The sequence below is a fragment of the Oncorhynchus mykiss genome, chromosome 8 (assembly GCF_013265735.2).
Source record: "Oncorhynchus mykiss isolate Arlee chromosome 8, USDA_OmykA_1.1, whole genome shotgun sequence".
Lineage (NCBI taxonomy): Eukaryota > Metazoa > Chordata > Actinopteri > Salmoniformes > Salmonidae > Oncorhynchus > Oncorhynchus mykiss.
The window spans coordinates 12581974-12602255 of NC_048572.1; the positions used below are offsets into that span (position 1 = coordinate 12581974).

At 44.3% G+C, this 20282-nt stretch overlaps 1 protein-coding gene across 1 annotated transcript; it reads right to left on the reverse strand.

The window, feature by feature from the left end:
• Positions 1–10708: 10708 nt before the first annotated feature.
• On the reverse strand, positions 10709–20045 carry slc30a1a (solute carrier family 30 member 1a). The gene is given in 2 exon segments (NM_001124528.1): positions 10709–13323; positions 19385–20045. Coding segments are annotated over 2 exon segments (1500 nt in total). The 5' UTR covers positions 19977–20045; the 3' UTR covers positions 10709–12415.
• Between the last annotated feature and the right edge of the window lie 237 nt (positions 20046–20282).

Genomic DNA, 20282 nt, shown 5'->3' on the forward strand with positions numbered 1-20282 from the left:
GTTAAAGAGGACCACTGTAACAGTCGTTACCTGACCAGTCACAGCATTAGAGAAAGCCGTGTTAAAGAGGACCACTGTAACAGTCGTTACCTGACCAGTCACAGCATTAGAGAAAGCCGTGTTAGACCAACGGTTCTCCAACCTCTCCTCTGGGACCCCAAGCTCTTCCATGTATTTCAACTATTCCTGAATTAGCACACCTGATTCAACTAATGCCCAAGTTCCTCTTTAGTTTCATCAGATGTGCTAGTTCAGTAAAAAATAAATACAAATGTTAAATGGCTAGGGGTGCTGGAAGAGAGGTTTGGGAAACACTGTGTTAGATAGAGGGGGCAGTACATAGGAAAGAGAGAGAGATAGTTATTAATCACCTTTCTGTTTTCTGAGGAGGAGTGGACTACTGCAGAAAGACCCACCCTGGCTGCAGGCAGGAACAGGAAGAACACACACAGGAACAGGAAGTGAAGGAGAGAAAATAAGTTAGTGAGAGAGGGGATGCATCCCCCCCAAATGGCACCCTATTTCCTATATAGTGCTATACCTTTGACCAGAGCCCTGTTTAGATCTGTGTTGTGTTGAGAGAGCTCCATATAAATTGTGAAAAATTTAGCAAGAGGTTGTTTGATAATGTGTTGTTTATTCTGTATCTCCTGTTTCTCTCCTGCACATCCCCGTGACAAGGAGTGTGTGTGCTTGCACGTGTGTGTTCTAGAATGGCTTTGACCTTGCTTTCCTCAGATAAAAGAGCCACTGAATGTCCCCCCAAGGCTCTTTGAACAAGGGAGGAGAGGGAGAGCGAGAAGGAGAGATTATAAATTACACTCCCTATGATAAATATACTTTTTTAACAGCGCAATACACATAGTATTTTGTTGATTAATTGATTGATACGATAAATACTTTTTCAAGTGTATGTTAGAATGTATCTACTGTAGTAATATGATTGTAAAAGGGAAGATGCTTGTCTCATCGCATCACTCCAACATTATTGCTTTGGTCAAAGGTTTTATCAGTTCTTGGGCCCTTATCCTTTTAATCTTTGCACCATTAAAAAGAAAAACAACGACGGCCCAATGAAATAACATGTTGTCCATTTATAGGCCTCAGGGAAAACGAGGTGAACATTTCACACAGAAATCAACACAAACTTACACATATGATGTTCAGTCAAAAGATGATCAGTCCGTTTAAGTTTAGCTTCCCTGGTTTTGTACATCCTTGGTTTGTCCTATTGTCCTGTAGGCCTGAATCCAGGCTGCCTCTCGATTGGGAGCAGTGAGATAGAGAATGTGGCACCTCTGCCTGCGCCCTCCATCCAGCCTGCTGCTCTATTCATCTTGGGCTTAGCGGGTCTATCGGAGTGCCCAGTGATGTCATGAGGGAGGGGGGGGGGGGGGGTTGAGGAGTATGGAATGTGGTCCATAATAAGCCAGCCAAGCGGTGTCTGCCATCTGAGTAGAATACACCAAGCGGTGTCTGCCATCTGAGTAGAATACACCACGCGGTGTCTGCCATCTGAGTAGAATACACCACGCGGTGTCTGCCATCTGAGTAGAATACACCACGCGGTGTCTGCCATCTGAGTAGAATACACCACGCGGTGTCTGCCATCTGAGTAGAATACACCACGCGGTGTCTGCCATCTGAGTAGAATACACCACGCGGTGTCTGCCATCTGAGTAGAATACACCACGCGGTGTCTGCCATCTGAGTAGAATACACCACGCGGTGTCTGCCATCTGAGTAGAATACACCACGCGGTGTCTGCCATCTGAGTAGAATACACCACGCGGTGTCTGCCATCTGAGTAGAATACACCACGCGGTGTCTGCCATCTGAGTAGAATACACCACGCGGTGTCTGCCATCTGAGTAGAATACACCACGCGGTGTCTGCCATCTGAGTAGAATACACCACGCGGTGTCTGCCATCTGAGTAGAATACACCACGCGGTGTCTGCCATCTGAGTAGAATACACCACGCGGTGTCTGCCATCTGAGTAGAATACACCACGCGGTGTCTGCCATCTGAGTAGAATACACCACGCGGTGTCTGCCATCTGAGTAGAATACACCACGCGGTGTCTGCCATCTGAGTAGAATACACCACGCGGTGTCTGCCATCTGAGTAGAATACACCACGCGGTGTCTGCCATCTGAGTAGAATACACCACGCGGTGTCTGCCATCTGAGTAGAATACACCACGCGGTGTCTGCCATCTGAGTAGAATACACCACGCGGTGTCTGCCATCTGAGTAGAATACACCACGCGGTGTCTGCCATCTGAGTAGAATACACCACGCGGTGTCTGCCATCTGAGTAGAATACACCACGCGGTGTCTGCCATCTGAGTAGAATACACCACGCGGTGTCTGCCATCTGAGTAGAATACACCACGCGGTGTCTGCCATCTGAGTAGAATACACCACGCGGTGTCTGCCATCTGAGTAGAATACACCACGCGGTGTCTGCCATCTGAGTAGAATACACCACGCGGTGTCTGCCATCTGAGTAGAATACACCACGCGGTGTCTGCCATCTGAGTAGAATACACCAAGCGGTGTCTGCCATCTGAGTAGAATACACCACGCGGTCGGCTGCTGTGGAATGGTGTGTTTTTCAGTCTTGTAATATTCCATGTTGTACTTTTGGCTATGTAGATTGTACAGTAAGTTACTCAATTACATGTGTGATGCTCAGTGCACTGCTAAGCGGAGTAGCATGATGTACTACAGTAATCCACAATGCTCTGTACATTGCATCCAGTTTCACTAAAGGCCTTTACACTATGGAGCACAGTACAATAAGTAACCAATCTCCTGTACAATAAGTAACCCAATACTTCCGTTTATCTTGAAAGATTAGCGAGACTGTGAAAATGTAAATCGTCAAGGTTACCAAATAGAATTCAATGAACTGAATTTATCAGTCTTTCCCAAACATTCCTCTGCACATCCTGTCATTTGTTTTGCAATCGCTGTCAATCAATGCATCTTTATTGTTAATGATATAGCTCCTCATAATCCTGAAGCCTTTATGATGACCGGAACAAGGTCGTCTGATAGGAGCATGCAGATACTGGAACGTCCCCAGCTAAACATTTCCTTTGTTTTTCATTGTTACATACAGTGGGGCAAAAAACTAAACTAAAACTGACTAAATACTTTTTTGCCCCACTGTACATGTCGACAATCGTTCAGATTTGATCATTTGTGAACTTTTGCATCTTACTGAAAGTGTTAGGTTTAACAACAGGTTGTGTTGAGGAGTAATAAACTACATGTAGTTCAGCTTGGTGGTAGTTGAACTAAATTCAAATCTTGGTGTTTTTTTCAGCACATTACTTTTTGACATGTGTTGTAGCTAACTAATAAAACTACACACTACTTTTTTGCTAAATGAAATATCAAATATGGGTGAAGTGGGGAATATTTGGTTTTCTTTTCCGACATCTGTCCTGCCCAATCCTCACTGAAACATTGTTTTTGTGTTTAATAAGCTAAATTGTATTTGTCACATGCACCAAATACAACAGGTGTAGACAGTGACACGCTTACTTACAAACCCTTAACCAACAATGCAGTTTTAGAAAATACAAAAAAAAGTAAGAGATAAGTCAAACGAATAATTAAAGAGCAGCAGTAAATAACAATAGCGGGGCTATATACAGGGGGTACCAGTACAGAGTCAATGTGCGGAGGCGCCGGTGTCGAGGTAATTGAGGTAATATGTGCATGTAGGTAGAGTTATTAAAGTAACTATGCATGGATAATAACAGAGAGTAGCAGGAGAGTAGTAGAGGGTGGGGGGAGGGCAATGCAAGTAGACTGGGTAGCCATTTGATTATCTGTTCAGGAGTCTTATGACTTGGGGGTAGAAGCTGTTTAGAAGCCTCTTCGACCTAGACTTGGCGCTCTGGTACCGCTTGCCGTGTGGTAGTAGAGACAACAGTCTATGACTAGGGTGGCTGGAGTCTTTGACAATTATTAGGGCCTTCCTCTGACACCGCCTGGTATAGAGATCCTGGATGGCAGGAAGCTTGGCCCCGGTGATGTACTGGGCCATAAGCACTACTCTCTGTAGTGCCTTGCGGTCAGAGGCCGAGAAGTTGCCATACTAGGCAGTGATGCAACCCATCAAGATACTCTCAAAGTTGCAGCTGTAAAACCTTTTGAGGATCTGAGGACCCATGTCAAATAGGTTTTGTCATGCTCTCTTCAAGACTGTCTTGGTGTGCTTGGACCATGTTAGTTTGTTGGTGATGTGGACACCAATGAACTTGAAGCTCTCAACCTGCTCCACTACAGCCCGTCAATGAGGATGAAGGTGTGCTCGGTCCTCCTTTTCCTGTAGTCCACAATTATCTCCTTTGTCTTGATCATGTTGAGGGAGAGATCGTCTCATCGTTCTCGGTCATCAGGCCTACCACTGTTGTATCATCAGCAAACTTAATGATGGTGTTGGAGTCGTGCCTGGCCGTGCAGTCATGAGTGAACAGGGAGTACAGGAGGGGACTGAGCATGCACCCCTGAGGGGCCCCCGTGTTAAGGATCAGCATGGCGGATGTGTTGTCACCTACCCTGACCACCTGAGGGCAGAATGTCAGGAAGTCCAGGATCCAGTTGCAGAGGGCGGTGTTTAGTCCCAAGGTCCTTAGCTTAGTGATGAGCTTTGAGGGCACTATGGTGTTGAACGCTGAGCTGTAGTCAATGAATAGCATTCTCACATAGGTGTTCCTTTTGTCCAGGTGTGAAAAGGCAGTGTGGAGTGCAATAGTGATTGCATCTGTTGGTGCGGTATGCAAATTGGAGTGGGTCTAGGGTTTCTGGGATGATGGTGTTGATGTGAGCCATGACCAGCCTTTCAAAGCATTTCATGGCTACAGAAGTGAGTGCTACAGGTCGGCAGTCATTTAGGCAGTTTACCATAGTGTTCTTGGGCACAGGGACTATGGTGGTCTGCTTGATACATGTTGGTATTACAGACTCAGACAGGGAGAGGCTGAGGTTTAGAGAGGTTCAGTGTTACTTGCCTCGAAGCGAGCATAGACGTTATTTAGCTCATCTGGTAGGCTCGTGTCACTAGACAGCTCTCAGCTGTGCTTCCCTTTGTAGTCCGTAATAGTTTGCAAGCCCTGCCACATCCAATGAGCATCAGAGCCGGTGTAGTACTATTCGATCTTAGTCCTGTATTGACGCTTTGGAGGGCATAGGAAGATTTCTTATAAGCTTCCGGGTTAGTGTCCCGCTCCTTGAAAGCAGCAGCTCTACCTTTTAGCTCAGTGCGAATGTTGCCTGTAATCCATGGCTTCTGGTTGGGGTATGTACGTACAGTCACTGTGGGGACGACGTCCTCGAGGCACTTATTGATAAAGCCAGTGACTGAGGTGGTGTACTCTTCAATGACATCAGAAGAATCCCAGAACATATTCCAATCTGTGCTAGCAAAACAATCCTGTGGTTTAGCATCTGCTTCATCTGACCACTTTTTTATAGACCGAGTCATTGGTGCTTCCTGCTTTCATTTTTGCCTGTAAGCAGGAATCAGGAGGATAGAATTATGGTCAGAGTTGCCAAATGGAGGGTGAGGGAGAGCTTTGAACCTGTCTCTGTGTGGAGTAAAGGTGGTCTAGAATTTGTTTTCCCTCTGGTTGGACATTTAACATGCTGATAGAAATCAGGTAAAACTGATTTTAAGTTTCCCTGCATTAAAGGCCCTTGCCACTATGAGCACCGCCTCTGGATGAGCATTTTCCTATTTGCTTATGGTGGTATACAGCTCATTGAGTGCAATTTTAGTACCAGCATTGGTCTGTGGTGGTATGTAGACAGCTATGAAAAATACAGCTGAAAACTCTCTAGGTAGATAGTGTGGTCTATAGCTTATCATGAGATACTCTACCTCAGGCGAGCAAAACCTAGAGACCTCCTTAGATATTGTGCACCGGCTGTTGTTTACATTTAAGCATAGGCCCCCGTCCCATTTCTTACCAGAGGCTGCTGTTCTATAGAGTGTATAACCCGTCAGCTGTATGTTCTTACTGTCATTGTTCAGCCACGACTCGGTGAAACATAAGATATTACAGTTTTTAATGTCCCGTTGGTATTTTAAATATACTTTCAGTTCATCCCATTTATTTTCCAGCAACGTTAGCTAGCATGCCGAAAGGCAAAGGCAGATTAGCCACTTGTCACCTGATCCTCATAAGGCACCCTGATCTTTTTCAGCAAAATCTCTGTTTCCTTCTCCAGCGAACGCTGGGGATTTGGGCCTGGTCGGGTGTCTGTATTATATCCCTCCCGTCCGACTCATTGAAGAAAAACTCTTTCTCTAATCTGAGGTGAGTAATTGCAGTTCTGATGTCCAAAATATATTTTCGGTCATAAGAGACGGTAGCAGCAACATTATGTACAAAACAAGTTGAGAACAACGCGAAAAAACAAACAAAATAGCATGTTTGGTTAAGAGCCAATAAGACGGCAAGAATCCCCCCAGCGCCATCATCAGATACTCCAGAGTGACATGTTGCAATTTGTGTCTATGACATTTCAGATTTACATAGGATAATTTTTCAAAGTAGTTTGGATGTAGTGAACTACTTTTTCATAATAACTTTAGTGAAGTAAACTATATGTTTCTTTAGGATAGCTTTAGTGTGGCTTAAGTTCTTCCAGTGTGAAGTAATTGGTAGTTTGGTAAACTATGTTTTCAGAAGTAGCTTCCCCAACACTGCCAACAGGTGTTGGCTCTACTTTTGATCATGCTAGTTGAAGGGCCAGAACTCAAGTCAACTGAAGATATAACAGTACACACACAGTTATTATAACAACAACATCAACATGTGTATAAGTAATTGATAACCGTGCTTGTCTTTCACATGGGCCAATTGATCTAGAGCCATGAGATGTTAGTTTAAGGTGTTGTGCTAAATGCTTTATCTATTGATTACACAATAAAGAGGGCGAGTATTACACCTGGGTCATGTTGATGTCGTTGGCAGTTGGTTTATCAGTGAGGCGTTCATTATTGCAGGTTGAACCCACTCAACTCAACTATGATCAAAGTCTGAGAAAATGCTGAGTGAGGCATGAGGCATACAGTATACTCAGCCCTGGGGGAACATTAACCCATTCCTTCCTTTACTTTTCTCCCCCTCGTTTCTTCTCTCCTTCCTTCTTTCACTCCCTTCCTTCAAAATGGTGTCTGTTCTATGAAGCAGTAGAAGAGACCTGCCTTGAGTAAAATACAATTATTTGCATTGAATGAACAGTGTGGGTCTGTCACAAAAAAGTATAGCTTGCACACTATTTCCAGGTGCATAGAGAACATTACATGTTTTGTGGAGAATCTAAGATCTCCCGTGTTGGAGTTTATTCCATTTTATTGTAACTACCCAAAACATTTGATCTCAAAAAGTGAGACAAAACATCAAACGTGAGTGACAGAAAAAATGTATTTCAGCAGAGAGAGTTTTGAGCTAAGAGTGTCAACCTGGTATTGTGTCACTGTTGGCCACCATGTGAGCCTTCGTTCCTGGGTGAGCATCACCATCATTTTACATGTAACATTACAACATTCCCTAATCTCCCAGGGATGGGACAGGTCTTTTCTCAGTAGGACTGTGTCCCAAATGGCACCCTATTCCATATATAGTGCTCAACTAGGGGCCCTGTTCAAAAGTAGTGCACTACATAGGGAATAGAGTGCCATTTGGGACAGATCCTATACACAGTTGTCATGTGATTCGACTTCGAGGAAGGGGCTGTGTTGTGGGGGGAGGGGTGGGGCATTATGGTATAATCCATTTTGGCAGTTATTTTCTCTTTCTAATCCTTTGGTGTTGACCCTCCTATAGGGCTCCCGAGTGGTGCAATGGTCTAAGGCACTGTATCTCAGTGCTAGACGCATCAATACAGACCCTGGTTCAATTGCAGGCTGTATCACAAATGGCCATGATTGGGAGTCCCATAGGGCGGCACACAATTGGCCCAGGGGTGTCTGGGCTAGGCTGTCATTGTAAATAAGAATTTGTTCTTAACTGACTAGTTCAATAAAACTATGTAGTTGAGTGGTTAGTTCCCTACTATGCCTATCTCTCAGTCTATATCCCCCTTGCCTAGATCATTCCCATTACAGAGTATTCTTATGAGCTTGTCAATATAACTGACATTCTCAATGGTTCATCCTCATTCCCCTTCAAACTGGCTGAATCATCACTCCAAGTCAGACTGGCTGCAGACAATCATTTCTCCCAAATCCTGATTCACCCCGATCCTACACCGTGGACATTATTATTACAAATGTAGAGAGTATTTCATTACTAATAGTTTGATTTTGGTTACTTAATCTATTTATAGGAAATGATGGGTGTTTGTACTGGTAGGGCCACATTCAGGGTTGTCTGTGTGATCTGATGTCTTGAAAAAACTTCTGATTCAGAACCAACTTTCAATGACCTCAACTTGGTAGTTTCGGTACCCTTATTATTTTGTTTTTCTGTGGAGAAAGCAGACGTGAAACTGGCCTGTCAGCAGTGTATTATGTAACTATTTAACTATCTCTTGCCCTTAAAGTCGCAGTGTGCCAAGCCCATTGAACCAAACTGTAGAGGTCATCTGTACTCTGTGGGGGAGGGTTAGGGGTTAGGGGACAGCGATGGCAGCTAGCTCTCTGGAACAACAGTGGAGACTCAGGGCCTCACAGCTGCACTGACTGACCACTGGGTTCTGCCTCACAGGGCTTCACTGACTGAACACTTGGTTCTGCCTCACTGACTGACAACTGGGTTCTGCCTCACAGGGCCTCACAGCTGCACTGACTGACAACTGGGTTCTGCCTCACAGGGCCTCACAGCTGTACTGACTGACCACTGGGTTCTGCCTCACTGACTGACAACTGGGTTCTGCCTCACAGGGCCTCACAGCTGCACTGACTGACCACTGGGTTCTGCCTCACTGACTGACAACTGGGTTCTGCCTCACAGGGCCTCACAGCTGCACTGACTGACCACTGGGTTCTGCCTCACAGGGCCTCACAGCTGCACTGACTGACCAGTGGGTTCTGCCTCACAGGGCCTCACTGACTGACCACTGGGTTCTGCCTCACAGGGCCTCACTGACTGACCACTGGGTTCTGCCTCACAGACTGACCACTGGGTTCTGCCTCACAGAGCCTCACTGACTGACCACTGGGTTCTGCCTCACTGACTGACCACTGGTTTATGCCTCACAGGGCCTCACTGCAGCACTGGGTTGCTCCACCCAGCGGTCTATGGGGGAAGCATGGTAGGACTGGTCATTATGTCCGTGGAGGACCAGACCATCTGTCTCACTGGCCTTGTTCACTGGAGTCCAGCCAGGTTGTGTGATGAGTGGGTGGGGTGAGGGTTGTTTGAAAAGGGGGTTTGGGGGTGGTTGAGGGGGGGGGACACAGGGCTGAATTGAATGCTCTCTAAAAAAGGCTAGAGCAGGTGGACCAAAGCTCACAGGTTAAAATGATTCCTCCTAGCCAGCACATTTGTAAGCACAGGCTACATCATCAATGTATGCAACAAAAGCTAAACGAATAGGTAGTCAACAGAAAACTATATCTATTAAAAATCAGATCAGGGAAACATCCTCAGAAAGGTGTCTGGTCAGATTAAACCAGCAAGTCATCAGCACTAGGGTTCCCGAGTGGCGCAGTGGTCTAAGGCACTGCATCTCAGTGCTAGAGACGTCACTACAGGCCCTTGTTCGATTCCAGGCTGTATCACATCCGGTTGTGATTGGGAGTCCCATAGCGCACAATTGGCCCAGCATCGTCTGGGGCAGGCTGTCCTTGTGAATAAGAATTTGTTCTTAACTGACTTGCATAGTTAAAGAAAAAAAGATATACTCAAATGGATTGTAAGCTTTCAGCTATGGTTGATGGCCAGAGGGAACATACTATTGCTATAATTCTGTCTATAGAACATACATCCCAATTCAAGTTAATGTTCTGACAATGGCTTCTGTCAAATTGCCACCTGATCAGCTTTATTCTTTCTAGAGACTATTTCAATACATACAAAATCCCATTCTAAATGGTGTTACAGAGGAAAATACTTTAAACCCAGACAATAGAGACCTACCACATGCCGACCCCCACCTCCCTGAACCATTTGGCCACATCTTCCAATCACTATGGGTAGCAGCCTGGGACTCAAATGTAAATAAAGTGAAACAATGGTGAGTGCAGTGTTCAGTCTGGCCTGGTAAAGGCCAGGTAAATACAGGCAGAGAGGCAGCAGGACGCTGGAATGCTGTATAGACTACTAGAGGCTTTGTGTGGAATGCTCCCCCAGGGCTACTTACACAAGGCCACCTGCCTCAGGGCTGTTCACTGGGCTACAGAGCTAGGCCAGGGGCTAATATGGCATACTGCCCTGCCTGGAGATGGACGCTAATTCTCACTAACGAATGACATTTGTTCCCACTGTAGATTCCCTTTCAAACGTACTGTAGATTCACTTCCAATGTAGATTTATTGTGGAAGACAGCATTTGAAATGGCTGAGAAGCAGTATGGTTACATGTATTTTCTAAGGCCTTCAAGTGGCTTTAATAGTCTTACTTCTAGACCAGTCTGATGGATCAGTATCATTGCAGATATTAACTGAGTGTGTGACTTAAGTGTAGACTTAATGTCCAAAGAAACAGTATGTAAATAGACAGACACAAAACAGCTTAACTGTACCAAACAAGCATGTTTAATTTTCACAATGACACATTGACAGGTACTGTAATATATCAAAAACACATATCTAAAATCCAAAAAACGACAACTCAATTTGCACAGAGAGAACGAGTCTCAAAGACACTGAATGATAGTAACCAGACATTTTCAAAACAAAGGAAGGTGTCAAAATGCATTTCCCAATACAATACTTCTATACTGCATACACATTAACTTTGAGTGGATATCTGAAATGCATCCTTGAATCATCATATAAAAACGATATCTTTGTGATGTTGATAATAAATGATACTGGATGAGGAATGATCAGATTTCCTTCTATTAAAAAAAAAAAGGCCACTAAGATTACTGTCAAAATCGGCACATGAAGCCTAACAAACTCATTCACTACAAAGAAAGGAGAAGCTTAGGCCCAAGTGACATTTCGATAAAGTTATTCTTGCTATCTGAGAAAACGAGGAAGTAGGCTACTGTTTTGAAGCTCTGTGATTCAAAGAACACTTCAGTTTGGTCATGCAACGTCACAGCAGAAGGACTAGAAACTAAAAACCTTCAGGATGGATTTTGACTAGGTCCCTTCCTCAACATATTCATGAGGAATATTAGTATGAATTTCAACAACCCATCTGAATGTCCTCCAGCATAGATTTAAAACAATATAGTTGTTGACATTTTGTAGTACACATTTATTTCAGTGATAGACGCACAGGCTTGCAAGGCCGATTTGATGTTTGTCGAAGTTTGCCAATACAAGCTAGGCTAACCTACAGTACTTATTCCAACTGTACTCAGTGCCATTTAAAATCAGTTTGAAATAAAGGTGAGTTTTTTTTTAACACAGCATCTGCATTCAACTCACAACAGCCATTAAAACAGAGTCAAGGCCAGAAAAGTCATAATTAAAAGCAAAATGCACAATTTCAAAAAAAAAAAAGTCTACAGCATAGATGGTTTGTCAAATATTCAAGTGGCAGAACAATTACAAAAAATGTAATCCATCATCCAAACTAAATATTATGAAAGCATTGACAGAGAGAAATAGATCATTACTAAACTTAAATACATAAATATTTTTGTTGTAATATAATCATTTTCCATTGGGCGCCCAAGGCTAATAAAATAGAGATGTTCAAAGCCTATCCAACAGAAATGTAATAATACATAAATGAAAGGTTCAGAGATCGATTTTAAAAACCTGCGGAGTAGACAGGTGTGCGTTGCCTTGCATATGTAGTATTTGCTCTTTGTCCTTGTTGGAGTCTCCCCTTGTCCCTTCTGCCCTGCATTGAGAAGCTTTGGCACAGAGACACCATGGAGGGACAGGACCACACACACATCACAACATGGTGCTAATGAGGGGTAGGCCACACATGCAGCAGGCCAGACCAGGCTGAACCCCAGCCTGGGTGAGAGGTGAAGTCACAAGTATCATCAATGTGCTGCTCTCTGTGACACTCAGAGAGTGGGTCAGGGGTGAGGGGGTCAGGGGTGAGGAGGTAAAGGTGGCTAGGGGTAGGTTGTGGAGGTGGGGTAAAGTGGTGGGAGGGTTAGGGGCTCAGAACAGAGGGTGTCATCAAACCAGACCGCGGCGGAGCCATTTTTCAACCCGTCTCCAGCAACCGAGAGCGCTGTACAAACGACAACCCGTCGGCAAGTTTAGCCCGCACTTGAAAAGAAAACTCCTCTGACTGTCTGGTCTCTCACAGAGAAGACTCCACCTCTCGGGTGATGGCGACCTCGGGCTCCGGCTGAGGAACCACCTGGACAACTGCAGTGGCCGCCTGCTCCAGGATTGCTGCTCCCTGTGGGGTCTCGTTGATTACATCTATGGCCGAGGCCGCCAGCGCATTCCCCTCACCACTCAGGATCTTCTCCGAGCCTACCGGACCAGCACCAGCCACGCCCAGCTTGTCAGCAGCGCCACAACACAGCTTAGGTGCGCACTGTGTCCGGCAGGAGAGCTCGCAGAGGGAGGCACTTGACTCGGAGTTGATGGTAACAAACTCAGGCTGGATGGTGGTGGCGTGGATGCCCTCGTCATGGAAGAAGTCCTTGATGCGCTTGGCCACGTCCATGTAGGACGTGGGGTCGTGACACTTTATGTGCGCCGTGGCGATGATGCGTGAGCCCGCCAGCTGCCAGATGTGCAGTTCGTGGATGGCCAGCACACCGTCCAGCAAGAGCAGCCGCTCGTTGAGGCGATGCATGTCGATCTGCTTGGGCACCGTCTGCAGGAGGATCAGTGCAGACTCCTTGAGCAGTGGGTAGGTGGTGTAGAGCAAGATACCCACCATGATGATGCACAGCGTGGGGTCCAGGTACAGCACCCAGCACGGTCCCACCACGGTCCGTTGAAAGCTAGAACTGTTGCCGTCGGTGGAGTGGCTGTCGATGCATGGGTTGAAGCAGGTCTCGCCGGGCGGGCACGGCCGCCATACGAAGGTGAAGATGAGGGCGTTGACCACCACGATGACAGAGCCCAGGGCGTCGCCCAGCACGTGTAGGAAGACGCCGCGCATGTTGAGCGAGGCCTCGTCGTGGCTGTAGTCCAGCTCCTCGTAGGGAGCGCTGCCGTTCATCTGCATCTCACTGTCGTTACAAACGATCTCTGAAGGAAGAAGACAGAGACGAGGGGTTAAAGAAGTACAAGGGAGGTAAAAGCACAGCCCTGTCACAAATTCATCCTTCCTTCCTTCCTAGCTTCCTTGAGATAAGCATCGACCTATAAGTGATTAGATAGGTGAAAGCAGAGTGACCACTATCCCCAATGACAGGCAATTCAGATAGGTAGGAAGGATGCATTTTTACAGAGCCCACATATTTGAGGACAGGAGGAGGAATGTCAGAGAAAATGGTGGGGACTCTTCCAAGGGATGGAGAAAAGAAAATTGAGTTTTTTTTTTCAAAGACGAGGAATGACTAATACATAAATCGTGAATGACTCACGTGTCCAGCTGCAATTTATCAGCTGACTAGTCCAACTACTGACCCAAACAGAGCATAATGATTGATGACTGTGTCTGGGTTTTTGGAGGACATGGTTGAGGTACCGTAAGTTACGGCTGCCACAGGTGATAAACACCTTCATAGGAAGCTAAGTCGTGTTAGACGTGAAACCCATTTACTTTGACGTGGGAAAGAAAATAGGCCATAATACATCACCTGAGGCAGGCCTCCAGTTCTAGACATGAACTACAACCAGTGTGGTGGTGGAAGCCAGTAAATTAACCAACCCCAACCGACTCCTCTGCTTAACACCTCGAGGATCTTCAAATTGTCTGCAGACAAGTGAGACGGCCTAGCACTACGCTACAGCTCATACACAATGCCCAATGGCACCAGAACCAGTGCTAGACTAATAGCCTCTGGCTTGGCACACAGCGACTTAGGGGAAATTCATCGGGCTTATAGTCTGGGTGTCGGTCACTGCCGTCGATGATGTATGGCTGGGTGGCAGCGACCAGTGCACGGAGAAGGGAGAGATGGGCTCAATTTATTGAAACTGGCAGAGCCTGACAGGTCCAGGGTAGGAGGCAAATGACAGTCTCCTGGTTCTACCCTTTTCTGTATCAACAGGAAGCAAGGCACAGGGCAGCACTCAGTTCCCAAACCTTAGTATCAGCAAGAAGATGGTCAAACAGTGTTTTACCTGAAACTGGAGGATCACCAAGTCTAAATCATGATATCCTGTTAATATGATAAAACAATAGGGGACATGAATCCCTGAAGGCATGTGACAGTGACTTAAAATTATAAACAGAAAGAAAAATGGCTTATAAACACATGGGTTTTGTGAAGCCAACTTCCTGTTATGGGTGTAGCAGCACCAGTAGTGACAATAGAGATCACGTGTCTTCATAAAAAGGTCACGATTTGAATGTGTAACAGTTCAAATATTCAGAAAATTTACCCAATGCAATTGGAGTAACCGAATCAGGATGGTGGAACTCCCACCAGTTTGGTTTTGTAACAGGTCATGACTCGTCTGCCACCATGTAAAACACGTCGTACTCATTCCACGGAGGGCCAAGTGTCTGCGGGTGTTTGCTCCATCTCTTGTACTTGATTGATGAATTAAGGTCACTAATTAGTAAGGAACTCCCCTCAGCTGGTCGTATAGGTCTTACTTGAAAGGAAAAAACAAAAAGCTGCAGACACTCGGGCCCTCCGTGGAATGAGTTAGACACCCTGACCCCTGATGCAAGACATCTGCAGGCTGAGTGGGGGCTAGATTCTTCCGATAACAAAGATCAACTCAAAACAAACTTATGTTACAGTGAGGGTGAATGGTTAAGGAACCATTAGGTCTTTCACTGATGAGCTCAGAGGCAGAACCTCAGAGGTCATAATTATCCAGTTATTGCCTGATAACACAACATAAAACATTGTTTCCTAAAGTGATGAAAATAATGAATGAGTTACAAGGTCTGTCTTGCACTCTCATTAACTCTGCTAAAGGTACTTCAAAATGGGTGTGCAGAATGGACACAGCCATGGACCACGTTGTTCTGTATCAAGTCACTGCTGATACCAGTTGCTGAAGTTTATGAATATAACAGCCCTGTCCCGGTTCCTGTTCAAAACGTAAAGCGACTGGCTGGATTTCATCATGACGCTGCCAATACGGCTTTGACTGGTCTGGTAAAAATGCTGCCAATACGGCTTTGACTGGTCTGGTAAAAATGCTCCTACAGCTTACAGGGCAACAGATGATACTGATGATGCCCAAGCCAGGAGACACACATCAGCCCAGTTACACCTTTGAGATTGTAGTGGATATTGATCCATCTACAATACTACAGAAGAAACCCAGCCAAGACCATGTGAGACTGGTATCTTGATCAACAGGGCAGTTGTGTTGAATGTCTCTCCTCAAAGGCAGAAATATCAACGGGTTTTAAGGTCATTTCCATGTAAAAGGACCCATGAGGACCAACATGTGAAGTCCATATAAGCATGTCAAATTGGGTGTCAAATGAAAGCTAAGAGTCTATTTTTGAGAAATTACAACAAACATATATACAGTACCAGTCAAAAGTTTGGGCACTCTTACTCATTCAAGGGTTTTTCTTTATTTTTAGTATTCTTTACATTTTAGAATAATAGTGAAAAAATCTAAACTATGAAATAACACATATGGAATCATGTAGTAAGAAAAAAAGCATTAAACAAATCTAAGTAGCCACCCTTTGGCTTGATGACAGTGTTGCACACTCTTGGCATTCTCTCAACCAGCTTCATGAGGTAGTCACCTGGAATGCATTTCAATTAACAGGTGTGCCTGGGAAAGAAATTCCACATATTAACTTTTATATTCTTAATGCGTTTGAGCCAATCAGTTGTGCTGTGACAAGGTAGGGGTGGTATACAGAAGACAGCCCTATTTGGTAAAAGACCAAGTCCATATTATGACAAGAACAGCTCAAATAAGCAATGAGAAACAGTCCATCATTACTTTAAGACAGGAAGGTCAGTCCGGAACATTTCAAGAACTTTTCAAGTTTAACCAAGTGCAGTTGCAAAAATCAAGCGCTATGATGAAACTGGCTCTCATGAGGACCGCCACAGGAAAGGAAGACCCAAAGTTAGCTTTGCTGCAGAGGATATTTTCATGAGCGTTAACTGCACCTAAGATTGCAGCCCAAATAAATGCTTCACAGAGTTCCAAGTAACAGACACATCAACATTAACTGTTCAGAGGAGACTGCTTGAAAATCAGGCCTTCATGGCCGAATTGCTGCAAAGAAACCACTACTAAAGGACACCAATAATAAGAGACTTGCTTGGGCCAAGAAACACGAGCAATGGACATTAGACCAGTGGAAATCGGTCTTTTGTCTGATGAGTCCAAATTTTAGATTCTTGGTTTCAACCTTGGTCTTTGTTAGACGCAGAGTAGGTGCACAGATGAGCTCCACATGTGTGGCTCCCACCGTGAAGCATGGAGGAGGTGTGATGGTGACACTGATTTATTTAGAATTCAAGGCACACTCAACCAGCATGGCTACCACAGCATTCTGCAGTGATACGCCATCCCATCTGGTTTGAGCTTAGTGGGACTATCATTTGTTTTTCAACAGGACAATGACCCAAAACACACCTCCAGGCTGTGTAAGGGCAATTTGACCAAAAAGGACAGTGATGGAGTGCTGCATCAAATGGCCTGGCCTCCACAATCACCTGACCTCAACCCAATTGAGATGGTTTGGGATGAGTTGGACCGCAGAGTGAAGGAAAAGCAGCCAACAAGTGCTCAGCATATGTGGGAACTCCTTCAAGACTGTTGGAAAACCATTCCTCATGATGCTGGTTGAGAGAATGCCAAGAGTGTGCAAAGTTGTCGTCAAGGCAAAGCATGGCTACTTTGAATAAAATATGTTTTGACTTGTTTAACACTCCTGGTGATTCCATGTGTTATTGCATAGTTTGTCTTCACTATTATTCTACAATGTAGAAAATAGTAAAAATAAAGAAAAAACCTTGAATAAGTAGGTGTCCAAACTTTTGACTGGTACTGTATATACACGCACATATTTTTTTTGACAATAATTTTCCATCCTAAAAAGTATGAATAGGCTTTGATAAAAAAAGTATTAGAAACACAACAAAAACAAATGTTGAAGTAAACACCCCTGCCAACTAATAAACACATATTTAGTTTAGGATCATTTTCAGCCTTTTGTAAGTTTAAGAAACCTGACCTCGTGCCTTGAAATTCCATTGCCAAAAACCCACATATCTTCAAGATATTTTCTAATTTCTCTCACTCATGGAGGGAGGATAATGACATTTCACAGAAGTAACAAGGTAGACCTATCAATTAGTTAAATTATGAAGTGATTAAAACTAATTTGTTACCAAAATCGGTAACAGACTTCCTGAAATTGTATTGGCTACAATGGGAAATCATAGTAGTCACAAACCACAATTGGGTCGACTGTACTGTTCTCCTTTCCTCTGGCATACTGTTAGGCTTATGTTCAGATGAAATTTGGTCAGTCCGCCCTGGCCTTGATTTCAACGCCCATAGACGTCTGGACTGACCTTCATTTGGCCCAAACATGGCCGTCCATGATTGGTACAGTACATTCAATACATCAAAGACTGTAGTACAGTAAAGAAAAGTAGAGTAAAGTTCAGTACAGTACACAATAATTTACTGTACTATTCTCTACTGTTATGTGCGGAGCTTTAATGTCAACTCTTGTGAAACATAGACGTCTATGGTTGGCTCAGATTTGGTCCGGTCCAACCAAATTTGATCTTGTTTGATGACAGAGCTCAATAAAATAATAGCCAGTGTGTAGAATAATACCTAAATATAAAAACATTTGTGTACCCATTTAGTTTATACATTTGTGTACCCATTTATGATACGTCACCATGATGACAATGACATTCATATAAACAATTATGCATTTCTGTGTAGTACAGCTCAGGGACCCATGATAATATTCCATTACCGCAATTCTGTTACCGGATGTAAATCCACTTCTTCTTTTTTTTTTACCTAAGGTGTCATGTCATAGCTGACACCCCATTCATTCTGCAAACAAAGTTGAATCTGAATTTGGAGCCAATTTGCAATATCATTACATTTTGATGACAGAATATCTCAGAGACAGCCACATGTGCATTCATTTTAAAATCAAACAATACATTTGACAATGTTTTTAAGATTCTACTAGATAAGATACATTTTATTTGAATGGTAAATCTCTTGATTAACTTGGTAAATTAAGATGGCATAGGCCTACTTACAATACAGGTGAATGCATATTCAAACTTCCATTTGGGACTTATATTAGCCTACTGATCAACAACATTTGCATAGAAGCATCACTCCAGCATGTCACACCTGTATGGAAGGACATCATATAGGCACTGCCTTTAGTTTGAGAATATAAAAGGACATATATTAAATGAAAATCGGTCCACGTAAATCATGTTTTGGGATCAGGGATGATTATGAAACTATTATTTGTTGTCAATTTCCATGATCTGGATTTTATTTTAGACGTCAGGACGCATCTCTAAACAACTCCACATGAGCCCTATTATTGGTAAATTAACTAAACTATTTGCAACAGGAGTTCGATTTAGGACACTGTCAACTCATCCATTTCTCTCAATACTTCACCTATCTGTTGGAAAATGAGCTAGCACGCTGCCGATTTTCCCTGCTGGACATTCCTCGGCATTGTGCAGTACTCCTGGCTCAGACAGTGATTGGCAGCTTGCATAGCAGCATTTTTGCAATGGTCGAGAAGTGCGAACAGACTACAAAAGGTTCATATCGACCAGATATCGGCTCGACCGATTATCCGTGGTTCTCAAAAAAAAAATCTATGGTTTTTGTTTTGCATATACTTAATTGAGTCTCAGGTACAATTCCATCCTTAACAAGAACACCACAGAGATAGCTTAGTTTGGACTAAAGATCGCTACATCTACGTTATTTAGTCGGCAAAATCCCAGAAGTTTCAGTTATTTGAATAAATTCCCTGTCTGTGTGAGATTATGTGAGTGTGTGCTCCGTCTGCCCCCACTCCCCAATAAAATATCTTATTTGAAATCGATGAAACCACATAGCTAGCCAAGTACAGTGGTTACAGTATGTTGACAGTATAGCTAGCTACTGTAATTGACAAATTATTGGCATAACTTACCATGTCTACGTCTCTCGGTGTTCACGCCATTAGGGGGGCTGTTGTGGCTTCCTACCAGGTTGTTGGTCTCCTCTCCTGATGATCCATTCGGTCTTTCTGACTTGCATAGTTTACCCCGCTTGTTTTTCTTATTTCCATGAGAATGGCCTCCTCCTCCGTGGGAGTGCCCGTGTCCACCACCTGCGTGTCCGTGGAACAAGCACAGCCCGAGGAGGTTGACCAGGAGCCCGGCGGCCCCCACACCGATAACTACATGGGGTTTCTCGATTTCATGTGGGTTGGTGAATCGCTCGACGGCCTCCAATATTATGGTAAAACAGAGAGCTGTGAGGAACACTGCGTTGACCAGAGCCCCCATCACCTCAGCCCGGATCCATCCGAAGGTGTTTTTATTTGTCGATTGTGTTTTCTGAGCGAAGCGCACGGCCACCAAAGCCACAAGCAGCGCTATGACATCCGATAGCATATGAAAGGAGTCCGAAAGCATTGCTAAAGATGCAGTGATCCGACTGACGACAACCTCCACGATAAAAAAGCCAAAAGTCAATGAAAGCATGCATATTAGCCGCACACGATTAGGTTCACAAGCCATTTCTCTCCGCTGATCACTTGTTAACGTTAACTGAGTTAGCTAGCTAGCTAGCTTACGATATGCACGTACGATGTTACGGTATACTAGCTGTAACGTTAGCTACAACATGCGAGCCAATCGATAGGCATATGATGCGATTCCACCACGTCTTGTAAATATTTATACGGTCGCTAACAATTCGTCATTGTCGTACGATTACCCCCGACTCCAATTCCAGATACAGCTAAGACCGATGTTGGTTCCTCAAAAGAAGACAATTGGGAACATTCAAAGACAAGGGCATATTCCAGAAACGTTGACCGTAGA